Here is a 20,799-nt window from a genome sequence, read left to right on the forward strand (position 1 = left end):
CAATTGATAGGAATAAGTTTCGATTGAAAATCTGAGGACCGACTCTGGAGGGAGGTAGTTGCTGTCACTTCATAAGGCCTTTGTAATAATTCTTTTGGTAAATACAGGAAATAATTTGTTTTTAAGTTGTGCTGTCAAGTAATCATTCTGTGTGAACACATTAAGTGACCCATGAACTGGGCCCATTTCAATTTTAAGAAAACACTGGCAAGTATTTTTTAGTTCTGCCTCAGGCATTCTTGTGCATATTATTAATGACTACATTGTTACTACAGCGAAACATGAATAACTTTGTGGTAAGCATGTAAGTGTAGAATTTCAGTGCATAGCATCAATTTATTTACTGCTGTTAGCTGGTTTGGAATGTGCCCATGGGGAATAAAACTTGTGAACTTAATGAATTTGCTGTAGATTGGAATGTCATGCTTCATCCAAAGTCAGCTGTATTTGTCTAACTTATTTTCTTTAGTAACTGAAATTTCTACTGATTAAAGCAAGATTTTAATCATTTGCATGTCTGAGGCACAGACTGGTGCAGACATTAAAGTACTTGCAAGAACCCATCACAAAACACTAAATTTACTGTTTGCAGAGATGTTGCATTGCTGGACCTAAAGACCCTTCCTCTCACTATTATATGGCACCTCAAAGCTATAAATTTACCATATCTCACACCAGCCTCTGCCAAACCCCAGGCCACCCTCCACAATGGTGCACGACCAAAGAATCCTTCCTCTGGGCTCAGCCCGTGTTTCAGAACATATAAATTCAAACATTCTCAGTGTAACTACCACTGGAGTGTGACCTCAATGGGTTGAGAGAGTTTGGTGAGGAGGGGAGGGAGGTACTCCTTTGCTTTTTCTAACTTTTTCACCCTGTAGGAATCAATTCTTGCTCTACTTCAGGGGAAGAAGCTAACTCTTTGGTGAGTATCCGGTAAGTGGTTAAGGTCTATTCTATTCATAAGATTCAAAATGGTCCAGGAATTTTGGTAAGATTAATAGCTATGTAAAAGAAAATAAATAGTTGAGTAAAATAATTATGTAACTAATTAAAGCGCAGAAGTATGGCTGGACAGGAGATGTATCATAGCTGCAGCATGTGGGAGCTCCTGGATGCCAGGGTGAACCAGGGCACAAATGTCTGCAGCTGAGGAGCTACAGCTCAGAGTCATTGAGCTGGAGGCTGAGCTGCGGACAATGCAGCACATCAGGGAAGGGGAAAGTTACCTGGTTGCCTTGTACCAGAAGGTGATCACATCCCTTACATAGGGTCTTCTGATTTGGAAGGTGGTTAGGGGACAGGAAGATGTGACTGCAGATGAGGCAGTTGAGGGGACCCAGGGTGCAGGAGTGTCAGCCTATGCAATTGTCCAACACGTTTGAGGTTCTTTTTCAGCTTGTTGATGGGAGAAGGAGCTGCAGAGTCGATGACCTGACTGGCCATGATACTGTGGTACAGGAAGCCTTTCAGGTGGGGAGAACAAAAAGGAATGTTGTGGTGGTAGGGGACAGTACGGTAAGGGGATTGGCACTGTTTTCTGTAGCAAAGAGTGAGTGTGCAGATGGCTTTATTGCATCGCTGGTGCCAGGGTTTGGGACATTTGCTCAGGTCTGGAGAGGAACTTACAGTGGGAGGGGAAGGATCCAGTTGTTGTGGTCCATGTAGGTACCAATAACATAGGCGGGACGAGGAAGGAGGTTCTTCATAGTCAGTATGAGAAGCTAGGCACCAAATTAAAAAGCAGAACCTCAAAGGTAATAATCTCTGGATTGTTAGCTGAGTCATGTGCAATTTGGCATCAGGCAAATAAGGTTAGGTGAAATGAATGCGTGGCTCTAAGACTTGTGTGGCAGAAGTAGGTTCTGGTTCGTGGGGCACTGGCACCAGCACTGGGGAAAGTGGAGGCTGTACTGTTGGGAGTGTCTACACCTGAACATTGCTGAAGCTGGTGTTCTAGCGAGCCGCATAACTAGGAAAGTAGAGAGGGTTTTGAACTAAATAGTGAGGGTAAAGGATCAAATTTGGGAAGATGTGGTAAATCAAATGTGGAGACAATAATATGGGAAATGATAAACAGAACATGACAGGAAAGAACAGAGAGTACAAATCTAAGAGTAAATCAGCAGATAAGGCTAGAGGTTACAAAAATAATAAAAGGACAAAACTAAAGGCTCTGTATCGAAATGCACGTAGCATTTGAAATAAAACAGATGAACTGATGGTGCAAATAACAGGGCACTTAAAATAATTCAAGGCAACTGGGCAGAGTCAACATGATTTTGTGAAAGGGAAACCATGTTTAATTTATTGGAGTTCTTTGAAGGAGTCACATGTGCTGTGGATAAAGGGGAACTAGTAGTTGTTCTGTACATAGATTTCCAGTAGGCGTTTGATAAGGTGCCACATCAAAGGTTATTGCAGAAAATAAAAGCTGATGGTGTAGGGGGTAACATATTGGCATGGATAGAAGATTGGCTGGCTAACAGAAAATGGAATAGGCATAAATGGGTCTTTTTCTGGTTGGTGGGATGTAATGAGTTTTGTGCCACAGGGATCAGTGCTGGGTCCTCAACTTATTACAATCTATATAAGTGACTTGGATGAAAGGACCAAAGGTATGGTTGCTAAATTTGCTGCTGATGCAAAGATAGATTGGAAGGTAAGTTGTGAAGAGGACTTAAGGAGGCTACAAAGTGACATAGGTTAAATGAGTGGGCAATGATTTAGCGAATGGAGTATAATGTGGGCAAAGGTGAAATTGTCCATTTTGGCAGGATGAATAAAAAAGCTTATTATCTAAATGGTAGAGATTGCACAGCTCTGAGGTTCAGAGGGATCTGGGTGTCCGAGTGCATGAATCACAAAAGGTTAGTATGCAGGTACAGCAAGTAAATAGGAAAGCTAATAGAATGTTGTCATTTATTGTGAGGGGAATTGATTACAAAAGCAAGGAGGTTATGCTTCAGTTACACAGGGCACTGGTGAGACCACGCCTGGAGTACTGTGTATAGTATTGGTCTCCTTATTTAAGGAAATATGTAAATGCATTAAAATCAGTTCAGAGAAGGTTCACTATACTAAGGGAATGGGCAGGTTGTCTAATGAGGAAAGATTGGACAGGGTTAGGCTTGTATCCACTGGAGTTTAGAAGATTGAGGCAACTGGATTGAAACCTTTAAGATGCTGAGGTTCTTGACAGGGTGCACATGGAGATGATGTTTCCTCTTATGGGAGAATCCAGAACTAGGTCTCACAGTTTAAGAATAAGTGTTCACCCATTTAAGATAGATGAGAATTTTTTTTCTGAGGGCTGTGAGCCTTTGGAACTCTTTTCCTCAAAAGCCAGGGGAAGCAGAGTTTCTGCTTTTAAGGCAGAGCTAGATAGATACTTGATTAGCAAAGGGATGAAAGGTTATCATTGAGAATGTGGAATGGAAGTTACAATTAGATCAGCCATGATCTTATTGAATGGTGGAGCAGGCTTGAGGGGCCAACTCCTTATTCGTATATTCACATGCCAGCAACCCCACCAAAGATGCTATCAAAGCTCAGGACTGCTGCCAATTGAGCTAAATTCCATTCCCCATACCCTGTTCTGCTAACAATGGACATCTAATTGCATCCAGCTCATCTTGTAAACTTTTTTGCTCTGTATGCTCTTTGTTAATGTATTTTCTATGCTGAATTAAGCATTGGCTGCCATGTTGGCTTGATTGCCGGGTTCGCTGCTAAGTTAGAACATTGAAAAGTATAAGATGAACTCCAGAACATGAACATGAAATTTAGATTGATGCTCCGGAGGATTACTGAGGTGCCCTCCCATTAGCCAGATGTTAAATTTGTGAGCTTTCCAGTTGGTATTAAAGATGTCATGCTACTACTTGGTTAGTGAGTTTTCTAGGTATCTTCATTAGCATTTCTGCATCAACAGATTAACTGCTTAATTACCATTTTGTTTTTTGTGGGATCTTCCTGTGTGTAATATTTGCTTCCATAATTCACAATAATTAATTTAATTGGTATTTTGAGCTGTTGAAAAAACACATGGTAAGCAAATGCACATTTTTATTTAAAATTGCTGCCAAATAAAATATCAGACAGAATAACTTTTGGATCCAATATTTTTTACCAACGCTCCAAAAATTAATTTAAGGAGAGGGGGTAGGTGATATTTTGTGCTAAACTGGACTTGGTTTCCTGACAACGTTTCAATGCTGCAATTTCCTGTTCTACGTTCTGTCTCCCTACAGCTCTTTACAACTTTAAGAATTATCCCAAAGAACCATTCATTGATCAAGCACCTTGTCACGCCACCAAATCTCCTCCTTGCTCCTTCATTCAGTTTTCTTTGCCTCTTGTGTAGTGCCTTGTAATGTTTCTTTACATTAAACATACTGGGGTGAATGTCTTGATATTCTACGTAAATAGATGTGTGTTTCTTACTGAAATAAGGTCGTGAGTGAATGCTCTCCTCTTGCCTTTCATTACTTTCTCCCACTCATTTCTGATGCTGCAGACTTGTGAAGGAGGTTGATTCCACGGGCGACTGGGATCTTGTATCTTGTCCAAATGACCATTCTTTATATTTATTGTCAGTAGATTGTTTGACTGGAAGCATCACGTCGGAGCCTGATTCTTTTCCCACATTTATGCACTCCTGGCAGGGATTGCTGAATAACAATCAGGATCTATGGGTGATTTCTGTTTTTCTTCCTTTTTGTCAGATGGGCACTCTGGCCAGTTGTAGCACCCTTAATGCAGGTTAACTCACCATAGATCAGGGATTGAACTTGGTACCTTCCTATATTGTGTGACTCAGTACAATGGAGAGTTGAGTATTTGAGTTGAGTAGATGTCTTTTAAGGGAGTTATGAACAGCTGTTTGCAGGAGATGAAGATGTAATCTTGTGTGTGTATGCTTGTACTTTGTTGCTAATCATCTCTGTGTTTTTCACTCTTGGGTTTCATTTTTTAAATTCTCTCATGGGATGTAGAAGTCACTGGCAAGACCAGCGTTTGTTGCCCATCCCTAATTGGGATTTTATAGGGATTGTTCACTTATTGAATCAGCCATGTTGCTGTGGGTCTGGAGTCACATGTAGGCCAGACTAGGTAAGGATGGCAGATTTCCTTCTCTAAAGGACATTAGTGAACCAGATGGGTTTCTGACAATCGATGTCAGTTTCATTACCGAGACTAGCTAGTAATCAATTGAATTTAGAATCCACCAGCTGTCATGGTGGGATTTGAACCGATGTTCCCAGGGCATTAGCCTGAGCTCTAGATTATTAGTCTAGTGACATTACCACTACACCACCATCTCCCATTGTAGAGTTCATCTGGAATAAGCGATGCTCAAAAACGAGTCACCTTCCTTAATTTTCTGCATTGTAAATCTTGACTCAGGATTGTACAGCTCACGAGGAGACCATGTGGCCCTTTGTATTGTGCAGGTCTCTGAAAGCTGTCTGATAGCAATCCCTGCCTTCCCCCATCTTCTATTTTTTGTTTTTCAAATATTTATGTGCTTTCCTTTTAGGGTTCTACTTTTTATGGGCTATTTTCAAATCCTACAAATCTTCAGATGTGTTTATTTTTGCACCATCAGGAGGTTACTGGCAAATATTAATATCAGACACATCCCTTGCTTCAGTTCCACATTGAGAATTCAGGAATGGGACTGGAAGGCGAGTGCCCTTGTTCATGGTCATTGAGGCTGCTGCATTCATAATCATTTCGCTCATCTTACCAATGAAACAGAAAACTGAAATTCTAATAGGTTGTCAAATTCTGTATTTATTGTAAATTTCCTGATTTCTGCTAGTGGTTCTCATAATGGAAGTTTCAGAATAACCAATCAATTCCTTTGTGCCTACTGAAAGCTGCCTCACATCAGCATAGGGAGTATTAAATCTGTACAGGTTTATTGATGTGAATACCCTGTATATCCACTATCTAATAACCTATTATGTACTGCTAAGGGATTACCTTTTAATAGGAACATGATATACTGGTAATAATTTGTAAATTAAATGGACTTGGTTAAATTGTACATCACCCTTTCCAAAAGACAGGTCACAAACAAAAATTGAAGTTGCAGATCATATTTTATTATATTAATAAATGAGTTATAGACAGGGAGGTATCTTATATAATTCTCTGGTGAATTTATTTGTGCTTGAGGCATGTTTGTTTCAGAAATATTTCCACACTCGCGTTGATAAGGTGGCTTTCTTTCCATTTTTCAGGCATCTTGGTTCACAACTGTGTGAGTTGGAAAGACTGATAGATAAAATGATGATAGCAGATTTCTCTACCTATGCTCATAGTGACTTAAATAGACCACTGGAAGATGACCAATTGTTAGAGGAGGTATGTGAAAGCACTTAATTTCGTTTTATTAAATTCTCTTTGATTTCGCATCTAAATGTTTTAAGTCTTCAGTTATATTTCAGAGATTTGACAACGTAAATGCTTCAGCCTGTTGGATTCCATATCCAGCAAGACTGCTGTGAGGTTGATAGAGTTGCTGAAATGTTTGATCAGGCAACAGCCAGTTGGATTGGCAAACACATGGTGGAAATGTTGGAAAATGGTCAAAATGTCAGCTTTTCATTATAATCATTGTCTTCAAGAAGTGGATGCAGTATAAAGGATATAATTTACCAGAAAATGCTGATGTGGGGGAGGACAGTTTAAACGGTTCATAATCTTAGCTACAGACCTTTGTTCATGAAGGTGGGACTGCATTGTATAATTTTGAGAGTCAATAATTTGCAGGTTCTAAAAATAAAATGCTAGAAACAAAACTAAAAATTCAATACACAGGATAAGGAAAAACCTGCTGCAGTAGTGGAGTTCTTCTGAGGTCAGATTCAAGAGACATTGTCAGGAATGGAGTAGAGGCAGTTTTATTTATTGTATAATTTACTCTCTTCCCGACCTGGGAATGTTTAAAGCTAACACAGGGAGAAGAGCAAAAATGAGTTGTTCAGTCAGCAGCACTGATGATCTCTCACCTCAAGTGAACATAACTGCAACTGAATTTCACTCCATTTAATGGACATTGGGGTGGTGGTGGCAGGGGGTGATGTCCAATGTCCACCTGATTTATTTATCAAGTGACCAAATTAAATGAACTGTCTATAATGAGATGAGTTTTTTATCATAATAATCTGCACAACATTTAAACTTGCCTTTTATACCATAGGAAAGGGTGCAATATATGTAAGAAAGATCATACAACATCGTACTCCTGACTGCATATTAACTTGCTGCCTTGATTGCTTTTCCCATTCTTCCCATTTACTTCTTTTCTGAATGCTGGGTATAGTTCTAAAGACACTGGCAGATCTCCAGTATCTTCTTTGGGTGGATATCCTTTAATTATGTGCTTAGACAGTGCGTGTTATTTATCTGTTAAATTACCCAATGCACATCTGAGCCAATCCAGTTCAGCTGTAAGAAACATTCAGTCTCTAGAATGTTTCAGGCATTGTTTCAGTTCTTTTAGATCGTGCTTTCCAGCAGCGTGATTTTTAGAAGGCTATGGTTGTAGTGTCGACGACCAGAATGGAGCAGTTCCAGATCAAGATGACTCTTCTTTGTAAATGAATTTCAACTTGAGGTTTTCTGGATTTCATCAAACTATAATTAATGATGTTTCATGCAGTGAATTCCAAATATTGTCAACATTTCACTGTACTTTCTCCCAAACCAATAATTTTATTTTCTAATAACTGCTTTTGCTTTTAATACATTTAAGGAAAGTTATATCCTATCTCGAGCACGGTGTGAAGATTGAGAACTTTCGAGAACAGCCTGCTCAATATAAGGCAAGATTAAATTGCCCAGTAAATATACTTATTCTTTTTTTAAGGAACGATTGGTATCTTTAGTATTTGGGTTGCTAAGACAAAGGAAGCTAGACTTTCTGGACATCTATCACGAAGAGATGCTTACAGCTGCAAAAAACATAATTAAACAGGTACACTTTATTTCCGGTTACATCCTGCTATTGTGGGATTTATGGTATCATAGTGTTTTAGACCTGGCCTTCAGTGAAAGGTATAACTTCTACATCGGGTCATGTGTATCTTATGTGCTGTATAAAAAAAGTATTCTTCCATAAAGTAGCAAAATGTGCAGGTCAGTTGACAGATCACCAAAATCTAAACAAAGTAGAGCAATTTTTATAGGAAATAATTATCGGTTTATTGTAATCCACCGAATAAAACTTGGATGCCCCAAAAGTACACAATCTGTTGGATTTTTTCACAGCTTTTTATGTCTGCACACTAAAGCTACTTATAAAGTTAGATTGAGTTTATTGTGTTCTAACACTTGCAGCGACCAAAGTGTGGGCCTAGTGTAGCTGGTGGCAAACCCAAAGCAAACTCTCATGGCCACAGTGCTTCGAGAATCTGGCAGCTTTACTCTGGACTTGCTTCTGGCTATATGAAGCAGTGTGAAAGACTGTATGAAACATTGTTCTGACAGCTGGCATCCCTATTGAACTCAATAGTAAAATAATTTTACTTGAGGGAACATACAATTCTTCATTTTCATGCTGTTACAGCACAAATAAGTCAGTCAATTTAAAATGTCTTTTTTCTGAATATTTTAAGTATGAGGAGATCAGTTTCTGTCACCATATGGTGGATAATGCCCTTTGTTCTGTTTTTACTGACATCTGGTGAGGCCACAGCCACACTAATCCACAGTGTCCTGGGCCTACACTATAAAAATCATGGTGTGCGTTGGGGCAGTTGTTCTAGAGTGTTCTCTGCTGCTTGTATCAGCCTTCTGCAGTTGTGTGATATCCCATTTAATCACCACCTCTACCTTTTTCTCTTGTTTGCTAGTCTTGTATAATTTATTACTGTTTAAAATAAAAATATATTCAAAATTCTTAATTTCAACTGATTCTTAATTTCGCTTCTTGAAACAAACAGGGAAAAGGTGGGAAGAACAAAATAGCATCTGTGGGCAGAACACAGTCAATATTTTGAGCTTGTACCCTTCAGAACATAACTCATTTTGACCTCAACCTCTACCTCCACATCTTGCATGCTGTTGAATTGGTTTTCAAAACATGTGCACGGTGAGGAATGAACAAATTACCCTGGATTTTCATCAGATTTTATTAATTCAGCCCTTTGGGCCTTAGAGGGAAAATGCCCTTTTATTTATTGTTATCTTCTGCCCCTTGGTCTCATTCCTAAGAAAATGTTGATCACTCCTCCTTTGCTAGTGCCCTTTCTATCCCCTCTATTTCCTGGAGTCTCGAAGAATGAGAGGTGATCTCACTGAAACATAAAATTCTTAGAGGGCGTGACAGGCTCAATGCAGAAAGAATGTTTTCCCCAGACTGAGTCCAGAACCTGGGGACACAGTCTTAAAGTAAGGGGCAGACGATTTAAGACTGAGATCAAGGAGGATTTCTTCGCTCAGAGGGTGAATCTTTGGAATTCTCTATCTCAGAAGGTGATGAAAGCTCTGTCATTCAGTATGTTCAAGATAGAAATCGATAGATTTTCAGATATGAATGACATCAGGGGATATGGGATGGCGGGGAGAAATGACATGGAGGTAGGTGATCAGCCATGATCTGTTTGAATGGCAGAGCAGGCTCGATAGGCCGAATGGCTTACTGCTGCTCCTTTGTTCCCTTCTGCACTGAAGTGCCTTGGGATATTTTTCTATATTATAAGTGCCATATAAATGCAAGTTGTTAGTTTCATTTGAGGCATACATCAAAACAATGTGGTGTTTCAAGATGTGATTAGGTTTTATGTAAGACAAAATAATAGAATCACAGAATCGTTACGGTGCAGAAGGAGGCTATTCGGCCCATCAAGTCTGTACTGGCTCTCTGAAAGAGCAATCTACCTAGTCCCACTCCCCTGCCGCACCCCTGTAATCTTGCACATTCTTTTCAGATAGCAATTCAGTTCCCTTTTGAAATCTCGATCGAACCTGCCTCCACCACCCTCTCAGGAAGTTCGTAAGCACACTGATGTTGCTATTCACCAGCACCAGAAATATCCAGGGAGAAATCACTCAACATTTGTTTTCCCAGACCTTAAAACCAATTCCAATGAAAGGTCATTAGCCTGAAACATTAACTCTCGTTCCACAGATTCTGCCTGATCTGCTGAGTATTTCCAACATTTTCTATTTTTGTTTTATATTAAATCCCACTGGTTCAATTTTAGAAGTGTTTGGAGGTTACAGCGTTTTGAAAAGCAGAGAGCAGCCCAACAGTTAGTCAATCTTTCCTTCTTCGGCTGTCAGGAATAGGTCAATCCATGATTTTAAATTTTTTCCTGTTTTTTGTTCTGAATAAAGTAAGATTCATAGCTTTGAGTAGTAGAAGGATATTTCATTGACAAATCCATTATTTATTTAGGTATTGTATGAGGTTATAAAATAAACCCATGTGCACCCGCATTTAAGTGATATATTTTCTTGAAAAATTTACTGAATATTTTACTTTTACAGCACATTTATATATCAATCATATGGTGGACCTGTAAAAGCAGCTGCTAACTATTGAGTTTCAATTATTACCACTATTGAGTGGCATAGACTTTCAACAAGTATTTTGTATCTTTCTTAACAGTAGGACAACAAAATGCATCCCAAGAATGGAAGAAAACCAAGGGGAAAAAGGGAGGGAGGAACTTAAAACAATTACTATTATTAGAAAAAAAGTACTAGGAAAACTATTGGGGCTAAAGGTTGACAACTCCCCTGGACCTGATGGCATGCATCCAAGGGTCTTAAAAGAAGTGGCTACAGTGATAATGGATGCAAATGTTGCAATTTTCCAAAATTCCCTGGATTCTGGAAAGTTCCCAGTGGATTGGAAAGACAGAAAGCAGGAAACTATATAGGCCAGTTAACCTAACATTTGTCATTGGGAAAATAAGGAAATAGTAGAGGCCATTTAGAAAATCATGATAGAATCAGGCAGAGTCAACGTGGTTTGTCTAAGGGAAATTGTGTTTGGAAAATTTATTATAATTCTTTAAGAATGTAACAAGCAGGACGGATAAAGGAGAACCGGTAGATGTAGTGTACTTGGATTTCCAAAGGACATTCAATTAGCTGCAATGTAAAAGTTTGCTGCAGAAAAAAAGAGCTTATGGTCTTGTGGGTGATATAGTCACCTGGATAGAAGATTTGCTAACTGACAGGAAACAGAGTCGGGATAAATGGATCATTTTCAAATTGGCAGACGAACTGTCACACGGATCAGTGCTGGGGTCTCAATTATTTACGATCTATGTTAAAGACTTGGAGGAAGGGGCCAACTATATTTTAACCAAATTTGCTGACAATGCAAAGACAGGTAGGAAATCAAGTTGTTGGGAGGGTGCAAAGAGTTTGCAAGAGGATATAGATAGGTTAAGTGAGTGGGCAAAAATTTGGCAGATGGAATTTACTGTGGGTAATTGTGAAGTGTCTACTTTAGCGGGAAGAATAGAAAAGCAGAATATTATTTAAATGGAGAGAGACTGCAGAATCTGCAGTACAGAGGGATCCAGATGTCCTTGTACAGGAGTCACAAAAGGTTAGCATGTAGGCACAGCAAGTGATTAGGAAGGCAAATGCAATGTTGGGCCCTTATTGCAGATGGATGGAATATAAAAGTAGGGAAGTCCTGCTACAAATGTACAGGGCACTAGTGAGACTGCACCTGGAGTACTGTGTGCAGTTTTGGTCTCCTCACTTAAGGAAGAATATGCTCTGCCTCGAATGTATGCGCTATTTCTCCATGGGAAATGAACCCACAATTATAGTCACGTGACAGTGATTTCTGTCCGCGATGACACTTGTTTCTGTAGGGAATGTGAACATTTGGCGATCAGAACCATACAGATTTGCTATGGATGCTGAGGACCAAAATAATTCTTGCATTTAATATTTGGATGCTGTTTCTTGGAAAAGTGAAATGTGCATCTATTTTCCGGTCTGCACAAATGGATTTTCTCCTTAAGCTTAACCCTGCTTGTTTTAATTTGTATTTGGTGATTTTTACTACCCCTAGTTATTCTAAGTTTTTCACCAAAAGTGCTAAATATAGCTCATCATTCTATTTTAATACTTCTGTTTAATGATTGACATGTTCTAAAGTCACATTTTGAAACGCTTGATGACATTGGCTTTCTGGCTCATAATTTTTTCTTATTTATTTTAGAGTGTGATTGAAACAATTGCACAAATGGAAGAAATAGACACAGAAGTTGTACATAAGTGAGTCTATTTGCTATTCTTTGCAAAATACCATAAATCAGTTTGCAAAGATTTGAAATGTACATATCAGTGTTTAAATCATTTCCCATCTACACAAGAGCACACTTTAGGAAGTAGTTGAATTTAAAAAAACTTAAAAGATATCTTTATAGTTTGCAATGTTTAGTCATGATTTACGAGCAGTAACTTGGCAAAGTGCTTTTGTTATGGCCTAGTGTAACCTTGTATCAGATATAAGTAGAAATAGCAAATTGACTGATTTGGCTCATCCTTTGGTAGAAGCTTATAATCTTCACACTGTAGCAATTCTCAGCTTTACTTCTACCTGGAGTTCTGCAGTTAGCTGTAGCCGTAGTCAGAATTTAATCTATTACTCAAGGTGTGTGAAGCTTTGGCAATGTGCCTCAGTATTCTGTTGGCTGAGATGCTACTACTCTAAAACTGGACAAACTAACTGGATCTACAACCCCTCTCCTACTGATCTTTACCACTTCAATGGCCTTTAGTGGCCAAGTATGTTGCCCCATGTGTTTTTGTTCCCATTATATGTCGGTGCAAATTTACTTGAATAAAAGAGTTCCTAATGTGCCTATTTCTATTTATCCTTTTTGAGGCTTGCTGATCAGATGAGAATGCTGAATTTTCCTCAATGGTTGGATCTTCTGAAAAGCATCTTTGCAAGTTTTATTAGCTTTTTGAAGAGGGTTAAGGTAAGCCTTGGCTATATTTAGGATGTTACTAAATTCTAAATCTGTCTTAGCAAATCATGATGGAGAGTATCAGTGAGGAAGGGACTACCTGACTGAGGGTGCTCCCTCACTAGGCTGACAGCATACATGGTAATCTTTCCTCTACCTGACTCTGCCAAGATTTGGACACTACTCCATTCTGTCTCCCCTTGTTCAGTCTCTTCCCACCTACATCCGTGATTCCTTTGATGCCCTATGTCATATGAGCAATTTCCAGTTCCCTGGCCCCAACCGCCATCTCTTCACCATGGGCGTCTAATCCTTCTACACCTCCATCCCCCACCAGGATGGTCTGAGGGCTCTCTGCTTCTTCCTTGAACAGAGGCCGAGTAATCGCCATCCACCACCACTCTCCTCCGTCTGGCTGAACTTGTTCCCTCACTGAACAAATTCTCCTTAAACTTGTCTCACTTCCTCCAAATAAAAGGTGTGGCTATGGGTACCTGCATGAGCCCCAGTAATGCCTGTCTCTTTATGGGGTATGTGGAACATTCCTTGTTCCAGTCCTACTCAGGCCACCTCCCACAACTCTTTTTTCAGTACATCGATGATTGCTTCGGTGCTGCTTCATGCTCTCGTCTGGATCTTGAAAAATTTATCAATTTTGCTTCCAATTTCCACCCCACTATCACCCTCACATGGTCCATCTCTGACACTTCCCTCCCCTTCCTTGACCTCTCTGTCTCAATTTCTAGTGATAGACTATCCACCAATATCCATTACAAGCCCACCAACTCTCACAACTACCTCGACTACAGCTCCTCACACCCTGCTTCCTGTAAGGACTCCCTCCCATTCTCTCAGTTCCTCCGCCTCCGTCACATCTGTTCCGACGATGCAACTTTCCAAAACAGCGCTTCTGATGTGTCTTCCTTCTTCCTTAACTGAGGTTTCCCACCCACTGTGGTTGACAGGGCCCTCAACCGTGTCCGGCCCATCTCCTGTGCCTCTGCCCTCACACCTTCCCCTCCCTCCCAGAACCATGATACGGTCCTACTTGTCCTCACTTTTCACCCCACCAACCACCGCGTTCATAGGATCATCTTTCGCCATTTCCACCAACTTCAGCATGATGCCACCACCAAACACACATCCCCCCTCCCTGTCAGCATTCCATAGGGACCGTTCCCTCCAGGACACCCTAGTTCACTCCTCCATCACCCCCAGCACTTCATACCCTGTCCACTGCACCACCCCATGAAATTGCAGAAGGGCAACACCTGACCCTTTACCTCCTCCCTCCTCACCGTCCAAGGACCCAAATACTCCTTTCAGGTGAAGTAGTGCTTCACTTGCACCTCCTTCAATTTGGTCTACTGCATTCGCTGCTCCCGATATGGTGCCCTGTATATTGGAGAAACCAAATGCAGGCTGGGTGACCGCTTTGCGGAACACCTTCAGTCTGTCCACAAGCATGACCCAGACCTTCCTGTCACTTGCCATTACAACACACCATCCTGCTCTCATGCCCACATGTCCATCCCTGGCCTGCTGCAATGTTCCAGTGAAGCCCAACACAAACTGGAGGATCAGCACCTCATCTTCCACTTTACAGCCTTCCGGACTTAAAATTGAGTTCAACAACTTCAGACCATGAACTGTTTCCTCTATCCACACCCCTTTTCTATCCCTTTTTTCAAAATTAATTTTTATTTTTTATCCACTTATTTTTATTTTTGGTCATTTTTATTTTCATTCATTTATTCATTGTTTTATCCCCCCTTTTCATCCCATTTTCGATTCGTTTTTTTCCTCCACCCCCATAAGGGTCATCTGTTACTTGTTCATGTTGTTCTTTCCAGAGTGCTTACCCTTGTTCTGCTATTATCACATTCTGCTTTCTTACCTTTATGCCACTGTCAGCAGCTTCTTTAGCCTTACCACTACCATTAACACTCCCTTTGTCCTTTAGTTCATGACATCTTTGTCAATCTCTCCTTTGCCTCCACCTATTGCTGGCCTTCTATCCAGCTTCACCTGCTCCACCCCCCCTTAATCAGTGTAAATTTCATCACATTATTACTTCTCTGTAGCTCTGAAGAAGAGTCATATGGACTTGAAACGTCAACTCTGTTTCTCTATCCACAGATGCTGTCGGACCTACTGAGTTTTCCCAGCATTTTCTGTTTTTGTTTCAGACAAATAAATGTTTGTGTGTGGACTTGGTTGGGCTCAGAGAATGAGGAGGACCTTGGTTAAATAGTTAACACTTTATCTTTTTTAGTTCTTAACTGTTATTGAAAATGACAGTAATTGGGTAAACTGTTTAAAATTGCCTATTATTAATTTGCAATGTTCACAATCGCATATTCTTATTATCTGAAGCTACTATTGAAACTATATTTTCAGACCTTGAAAGTTGAAAACCTGCTGTATGTTGCTTCCATCCAAATTAACTGATTGTGAGTGGACCATAATATGATTGTGTTAATTTTTTATTTTAGGAGTGTTAATTTTTGTACTTTTACCCCAAAAACTTGTGCAGGCAACAGTAAGTACCATTCGTAATGTCATCTTCCTGGTGTTGGATAAAAGTCGGGAAAAAAGCAGGGAATTGGAAGCTGTATCTAGTCAGAAGAGCCCTGGTTTGGGTCACACGTTGGATACAGAAGTGGCCTATTTGACTCATGAAGGCATGTTTATTAGTGATGCATACAATGAGAGAACACTCTCTTCACCTGGAGCAGAAACTGAGCCACAGAGGACAGCTTATCAGAACAGTGATCCATGTGGCAGTGATTCTACGTCAGAAGCAGAGTGTGCCACTGACTCCTCCTCCAGTAAGGAGCAAACATCATCTTCAGCCACACCAGGAGGGTTAGAAATCATGTAAGTTCCACTCTGTAATTATCACATCTCTGAAAGAGTTAATGTCTGTAACAGTTAACTTCTTTCTTTCCTTTTAATTTCTGTAAATACTCTGTAATTATGAGATGCTGTATATGGAAACTAAAATATGATGACTTACAAAATCTTACCACATAGAAGGAGACCATTTGGCCCATCATACCTATGCAAGCTTTTTGGAAGAAAGGTTCAATTACTCCTATTACCCCACTCTTGTTATTCTTATCTGATAGCCCTGCCAACTTTCTGCTTCAAATTAAGCCAAAATAATAACTTAATTATTTTATAGAAATATTTTTGATGGTAACAATGTGAAAACCATATCTGAACTTTGAAATTAACAGAAATCAGTCAAAGTTTCAACACTAAAGATCCTTGCAGAGGATAGTTGACTGACTGACATCCCCTCACCGAATATTTTCAACTTTTTCTGAGTTTGCTTCCAAATTCCTAACAGTTGCAATTTTTTGCTTTGAGTTTTATCATTGGATTAAGTAACTTTCCCCTACAGTTCAACCTCTGAAAGTACTGTATATATATATATATATATATATATATATATATCAATTCTTAAAAAGCAAACAAGAGACATAAACTGCTAAATCTCACTTGTGTCAATCTAGCAGCACCCTTTTCATGGCCAGTGCATGTGGTCATTTTGCTGAACAGCTTAAGTAATGCACTTCCCAGCATAAGAAATAGGCATGAGAATAAGCCAGAGGAAGGTGGCAGAGTAGTTTAGTTCAAAAAAGCAAGACGTAGAATCAGTTTGGGTAGAGATAAGAAATAGGAAAGGTTAGAGGTCACTTGTGGGAGTAGTTTATAGGCTCCCTAACAGTAGTTACGCTGCAGGATAAGGTATACAGGAAGAAATAAATGGGGCATGTTAGTAAGGTACCACAATAATCATGGGTGACTTTAATCTACATGTAGATTGGGCAAATCAGATTGGCAAAGGTAGCTTGGAAAATAGGTTCATAGAGTATTTGAGGCAATTTCTTAAGCAGTATGTTCTAGAATCAACCAGGGAGCAGGCTATTCTAGACATGGTAATGTGCAATGAGACAGGACTAATCAGAATCTCATGCAAAAGGAGCCTCTAGGTGATAGCAGTCCTAACATGATTGAATTTCATGTTCAGTTTGAAAGGGGGAAGTATTGGTCTCAAATTAGTGTTTTAAAGCAGAATAAAGGTAATTATAAGAGTATGAAGGCAGAGCAAGCTAAACTGAAACTGTTTGAGAAGGATGCATCATCCGTGGCTAAATAGGGAAGTTAAGGATATTATCAAATTGGAAGAAACACTGCACAAATCTGTAAAGACTAGTGGTAGGTCAGAAGACTGATCAGATTTAAAGAACGATGAAAAAGAAGGGAGAAAATAGAGTATGAGAGAAAGTTAGCTAGTTATGTAACAACAGATAGCAAGAGTTTTTACAAGTATTTAAATAGGAAAAGAGCAATTAAAGCTAGTGTTGGGCCTCTAGAGAGAGTCTCTGGGGAATTGATAATGGAAAACAAGGAAATGGCAGAAGTATTTAGTGTTTGCCTTCACTGTCGAAGACTTAGAACACTTCCCAAAGATACTTGAAAATCAAGAGGTGAAAGGGAGAGAGGAATATAAAACAATCACCATCACCAGAGAAAAGGTACTGGGAGAACTATTAGACACAAAGGCTGACAAGCCTGCAGGACCAGATGTGGCTGCAGAAATAGCAGAGGTATTGGTTATAATCTTCCAAAATTCCATAGATTCTTGAAAGGTCCCAGCAGATTGAAAAATAACAAATATATAACCCCTTTATTCAAGAAAGAAGTGAGACAGAAAGCAAGAAACTATAGGCCAGTTAGCTTAACATCTGTCATACATAAATTGCTAGAATTCACTATTGAGGTTATGGCAGGACACTTAGAAAATTGTAATCAGATCAGGCAGCGTCAACATGGTTTTGTGAAAGGGAAATCGTGTTTAATTTATTCAAGTTCTTTGAGGAAGTAACATGCAAAGTGGATAAAGGGGAATCTGTAGATGTGATGTACTTGGATTTCTAAAAGGCATTTGATAAGGTGCCTCGTCAAAGCTTACTACACAAGATAAAAGAACATGGTATAGGAGGTAACATATTAACATGGACAAAAGATTGTTTAGCTAACAGACAGAGTAGGGATAAATAGGTGTTTTTCGGGTTGGCAAGCTGTAACTGGTGGAGTGCCACAGGGATGAGTGCTGGGGCCTCAACTGTTTACAATCTATATAATTAACTTGGATGAAGGGACCGAATATAGCTAAATTTGCTGATGACACTAATATAGTTAGGAAAGTAAGTTGGTAGAGAGTCTGGAAAAGGATGTAGATAGGTTAAGTGAGTGGGCAAAAATTTGGCAGATGGAGTAAAATGTGGGAAAGTGTGAACTTGTCCACTTTGACAGGAAGAACAAAAAAGCAGCATATTATTTAAATGGCGAGAGATTGCAGAACTTTGGGGCACAGAGGGATCTGGGTGTCCTGGTATATGAATCACAAAAAGTTAATATGAAGATACAGCAAGTGATTAGGAAAGCAAATGGAATGTTGTTGTTTATTACAAGAGGCATAGAATATAAAAGTAGTGAAGTTTTATTGCAGCTGTATAGGCCATTGATGAGACCACATCTGGAATACTGTGTACAGTTTTGGCCTCCTTATTTGAAAAAGGATGTAACTGTGTTAGAAGCAGTTCAGAGAAGATTCACTCAACTCATTCCTGGGATAGAAGGCTTATCTAATTAAGAAAGTTTAGGCCTATTCCCATTGGAGTTCAGAAGAATGAGAGATGATCTTATTGAAACATATAAGATCCTGAGGGGACTTGATAGAGTAGATACCAGGAGGATGTCCCCCTTGTGGGGGAGCCTAGAACTAGGGAACAGTGCTTAAGAATAAGTCTCTTGTTTAAGATGGTAATGAGGGGAACATTTTTCTCTGAGGGTCATTAATCTGTGGAATTCTCTTCCCCAGAAAGCAGTGGCAGCTGAGCCACTGAATTTATTTAAGACTGAGTCAGATGGATTTTTGATACACAAGGGAGCGAAGGGTTAGGGGCTGCAGACAGGAAAGTGGAGTTGAAACCACAACCAGATCAGTCAGGATCTTATTGAATGGCAGAGCAGGCTCAATTGGCCGAATGACTTACTCCTGCTCCTTAGTCCGATGTTCCTATGTGGCCCCTCGAGCCTGCTCCACCGTTCTGTAAAATCTGTCATCTATCAGGAAAAAGAAATACATGAATAAGAAGAGTGCACCTGATAAACAGGCAGTTGATGCTATTATTTTTACCCAGACAGTTGGTGGTATTTTTTTTAAGACCACCTGACTCTAGAGGAATGCCAACAAATGGCACCTTTTAAACAGAAAAGATAATCTATTTACAAGAGCCCAGTGGATTATTGCAGCTTTACATTAAAGAGATTGAAGGGACACACACTAAGCCCGTTGTTACAATCTTCATTGCCAACCCTTTTCATATTTAACCCAACTGGTTTATCAATTGACCTGCCGCTCCTACCTCGTTTTAGAAGAATTGCTTGTTTAGCATGCTTCAACTTCATGATTTTCGTGTTCTTGGATTTCAATTTTTAAAAATAAGTTTTTTGTTATGGTGGCTAATTTTAATAATGCAGTTAAGAACAGTACTCAATTTTAAATTCATAGAAACTTATCTCATGAACTCCTAAAGACTCATAGACGTTTACAGCACAGAAGGAAGCCATTCGGCCCATTGTGTCCGTGCCGGTCAACAAACATGTGACTACACTAATTCCATTTTCTAGCGCTTGGCCCATAGCCCTGGAAGATATGGCAACACATGAAATGTGATGCACTTTTTTTTTAAGCAAAAATAATTTCAAATTAAAGAACTAATGGAATGTACCACACAATATGGCAATAATGATTCTGCAGTAGGGACAGCATTTGCCTTGCATAGGTCCCAATGCAGAGCTTTGATTTGGGGACCCAGCATTTTACAAGGCGACAATGCTTAATGCTACCTACTTAACTTGCTGTCAAAGATGTATGGGTAAAATTGTGAAAAGGCAAGTTTGTAAAAGGTAATATAAAGATAGTTGACAGAACATTCAGGGACCTGTGATTTTAGATGTGTGGATGTCCTTTCACTGGATCTGCCCAGCAACTGCAGACGTTGCATGGCTCCAGCAAACACCACATCTATCTCCAGTTTTGGTGCAAGATCTGTGCTGACCACTGGGTGGCAGTAGAATCACATTTCTCTATCCGAGAGGCTGAGAGAGATCCTAGACAACTTTACTCAGCCTTAACATCAAAGTTCAAAAATTATTGCTACGTTTGTGTGCACTGTATGTTTTATTTAGTGGTAGTCATTCTATTTTTGGGTGAGAAATTCTTGTGCTAATTAAATTAGGGTCTGCATGGGTAAATATTAAATGAAAGTGCTTTTGATGTACTCCAAATGGCTTGATTCTAATTCTTTATTTTCTGACAAATTAGGAGACTTAAGGTTGCTTTCATAGAACTAATCATAGTTTCCTGATCAAAGAAGGCTTACCCATCATAATGTGGCTGTTTTATTTTATTTAAGAGAAGTAGGTTTTGGTAAAAACATTACCTCCCATTCAGCCTAGAAATGAACCACTACAGTAAAATTTCTTGTCTTCTGAAAGCACCAACCATTAATTTCTCAGGAGACATGTAATGTATCCAAGAGTAGTAAACGTTTTGTGGATGTGTCAGTATGTCTGCTGTCTTTACAGGAGCATCATCTGACTGGCTGGGAAGTGATCAATTATAGTAACCATTCTGATTAGGATTAATTGATGTTATTAGATGTAATTAGCCCGAATTCAATGCAAAGGAAGCATAATTTCTTTCTGGAGCATGGTCCAGTGGGGGTTGACAGGCTCTTAAGCTTCAGAATGTATC

At 39.6% G+C, this 20,799-nt stretch overlaps 1 protein-coding gene across 4 annotated transcripts in view; it reads left to right on the plus strand.

Annotated features, from left to right (window-relative positions):
- vps54 (VPS54 subunit of GARP complex) overlaps nt 1-20,799 on the plus strand; it is a 144,192-nt gene that overhangs the window by 22,477 nt on the left and 100,916 nt on the right. For all 4 annotated transcript variants that reach the window (XR_005941698.1, XM_041177147.1, XM_041177158.1 and 1 more), the window contains exons 8-12: nt 6,252-6,375; nt 7,883-7,990; nt 12,209-12,264; nt 12,878-12,974; nt 15,499-15,842. Coding sequence is in view for 3 of the 4 variants with exons in the window: in XM_041177147.1 (XP_041033081.1) it covers nt 6,252-6,375; nt 7,883-7,990; nt 12,209-12,264; nt 12,878-12,974; nt 15,499-15,842 (729 nt within the window). In the remaining variant the exon portion in view is untranslated. The remainder of the gene's footprint in view (nt 1-6,251; nt 6,376-7,882; nt 7,991-12,208; nt 12,265-12,877; nt 12,975-15,498; nt 15,843-20,799) is intronic.

Source organism: Carcharodon carcharias, chromosome 2 (genome assembly GCF_017639515.1).
Source record: "Carcharodon carcharias isolate sCarCar2 chromosome 2, sCarCar2.pri, whole genome shotgun sequence".
Lineage (NCBI taxonomy): Eukaryota > Metazoa > Chordata > Chondrichthyes > Lamniformes > Lamnidae > Carcharodon > Carcharodon carcharias.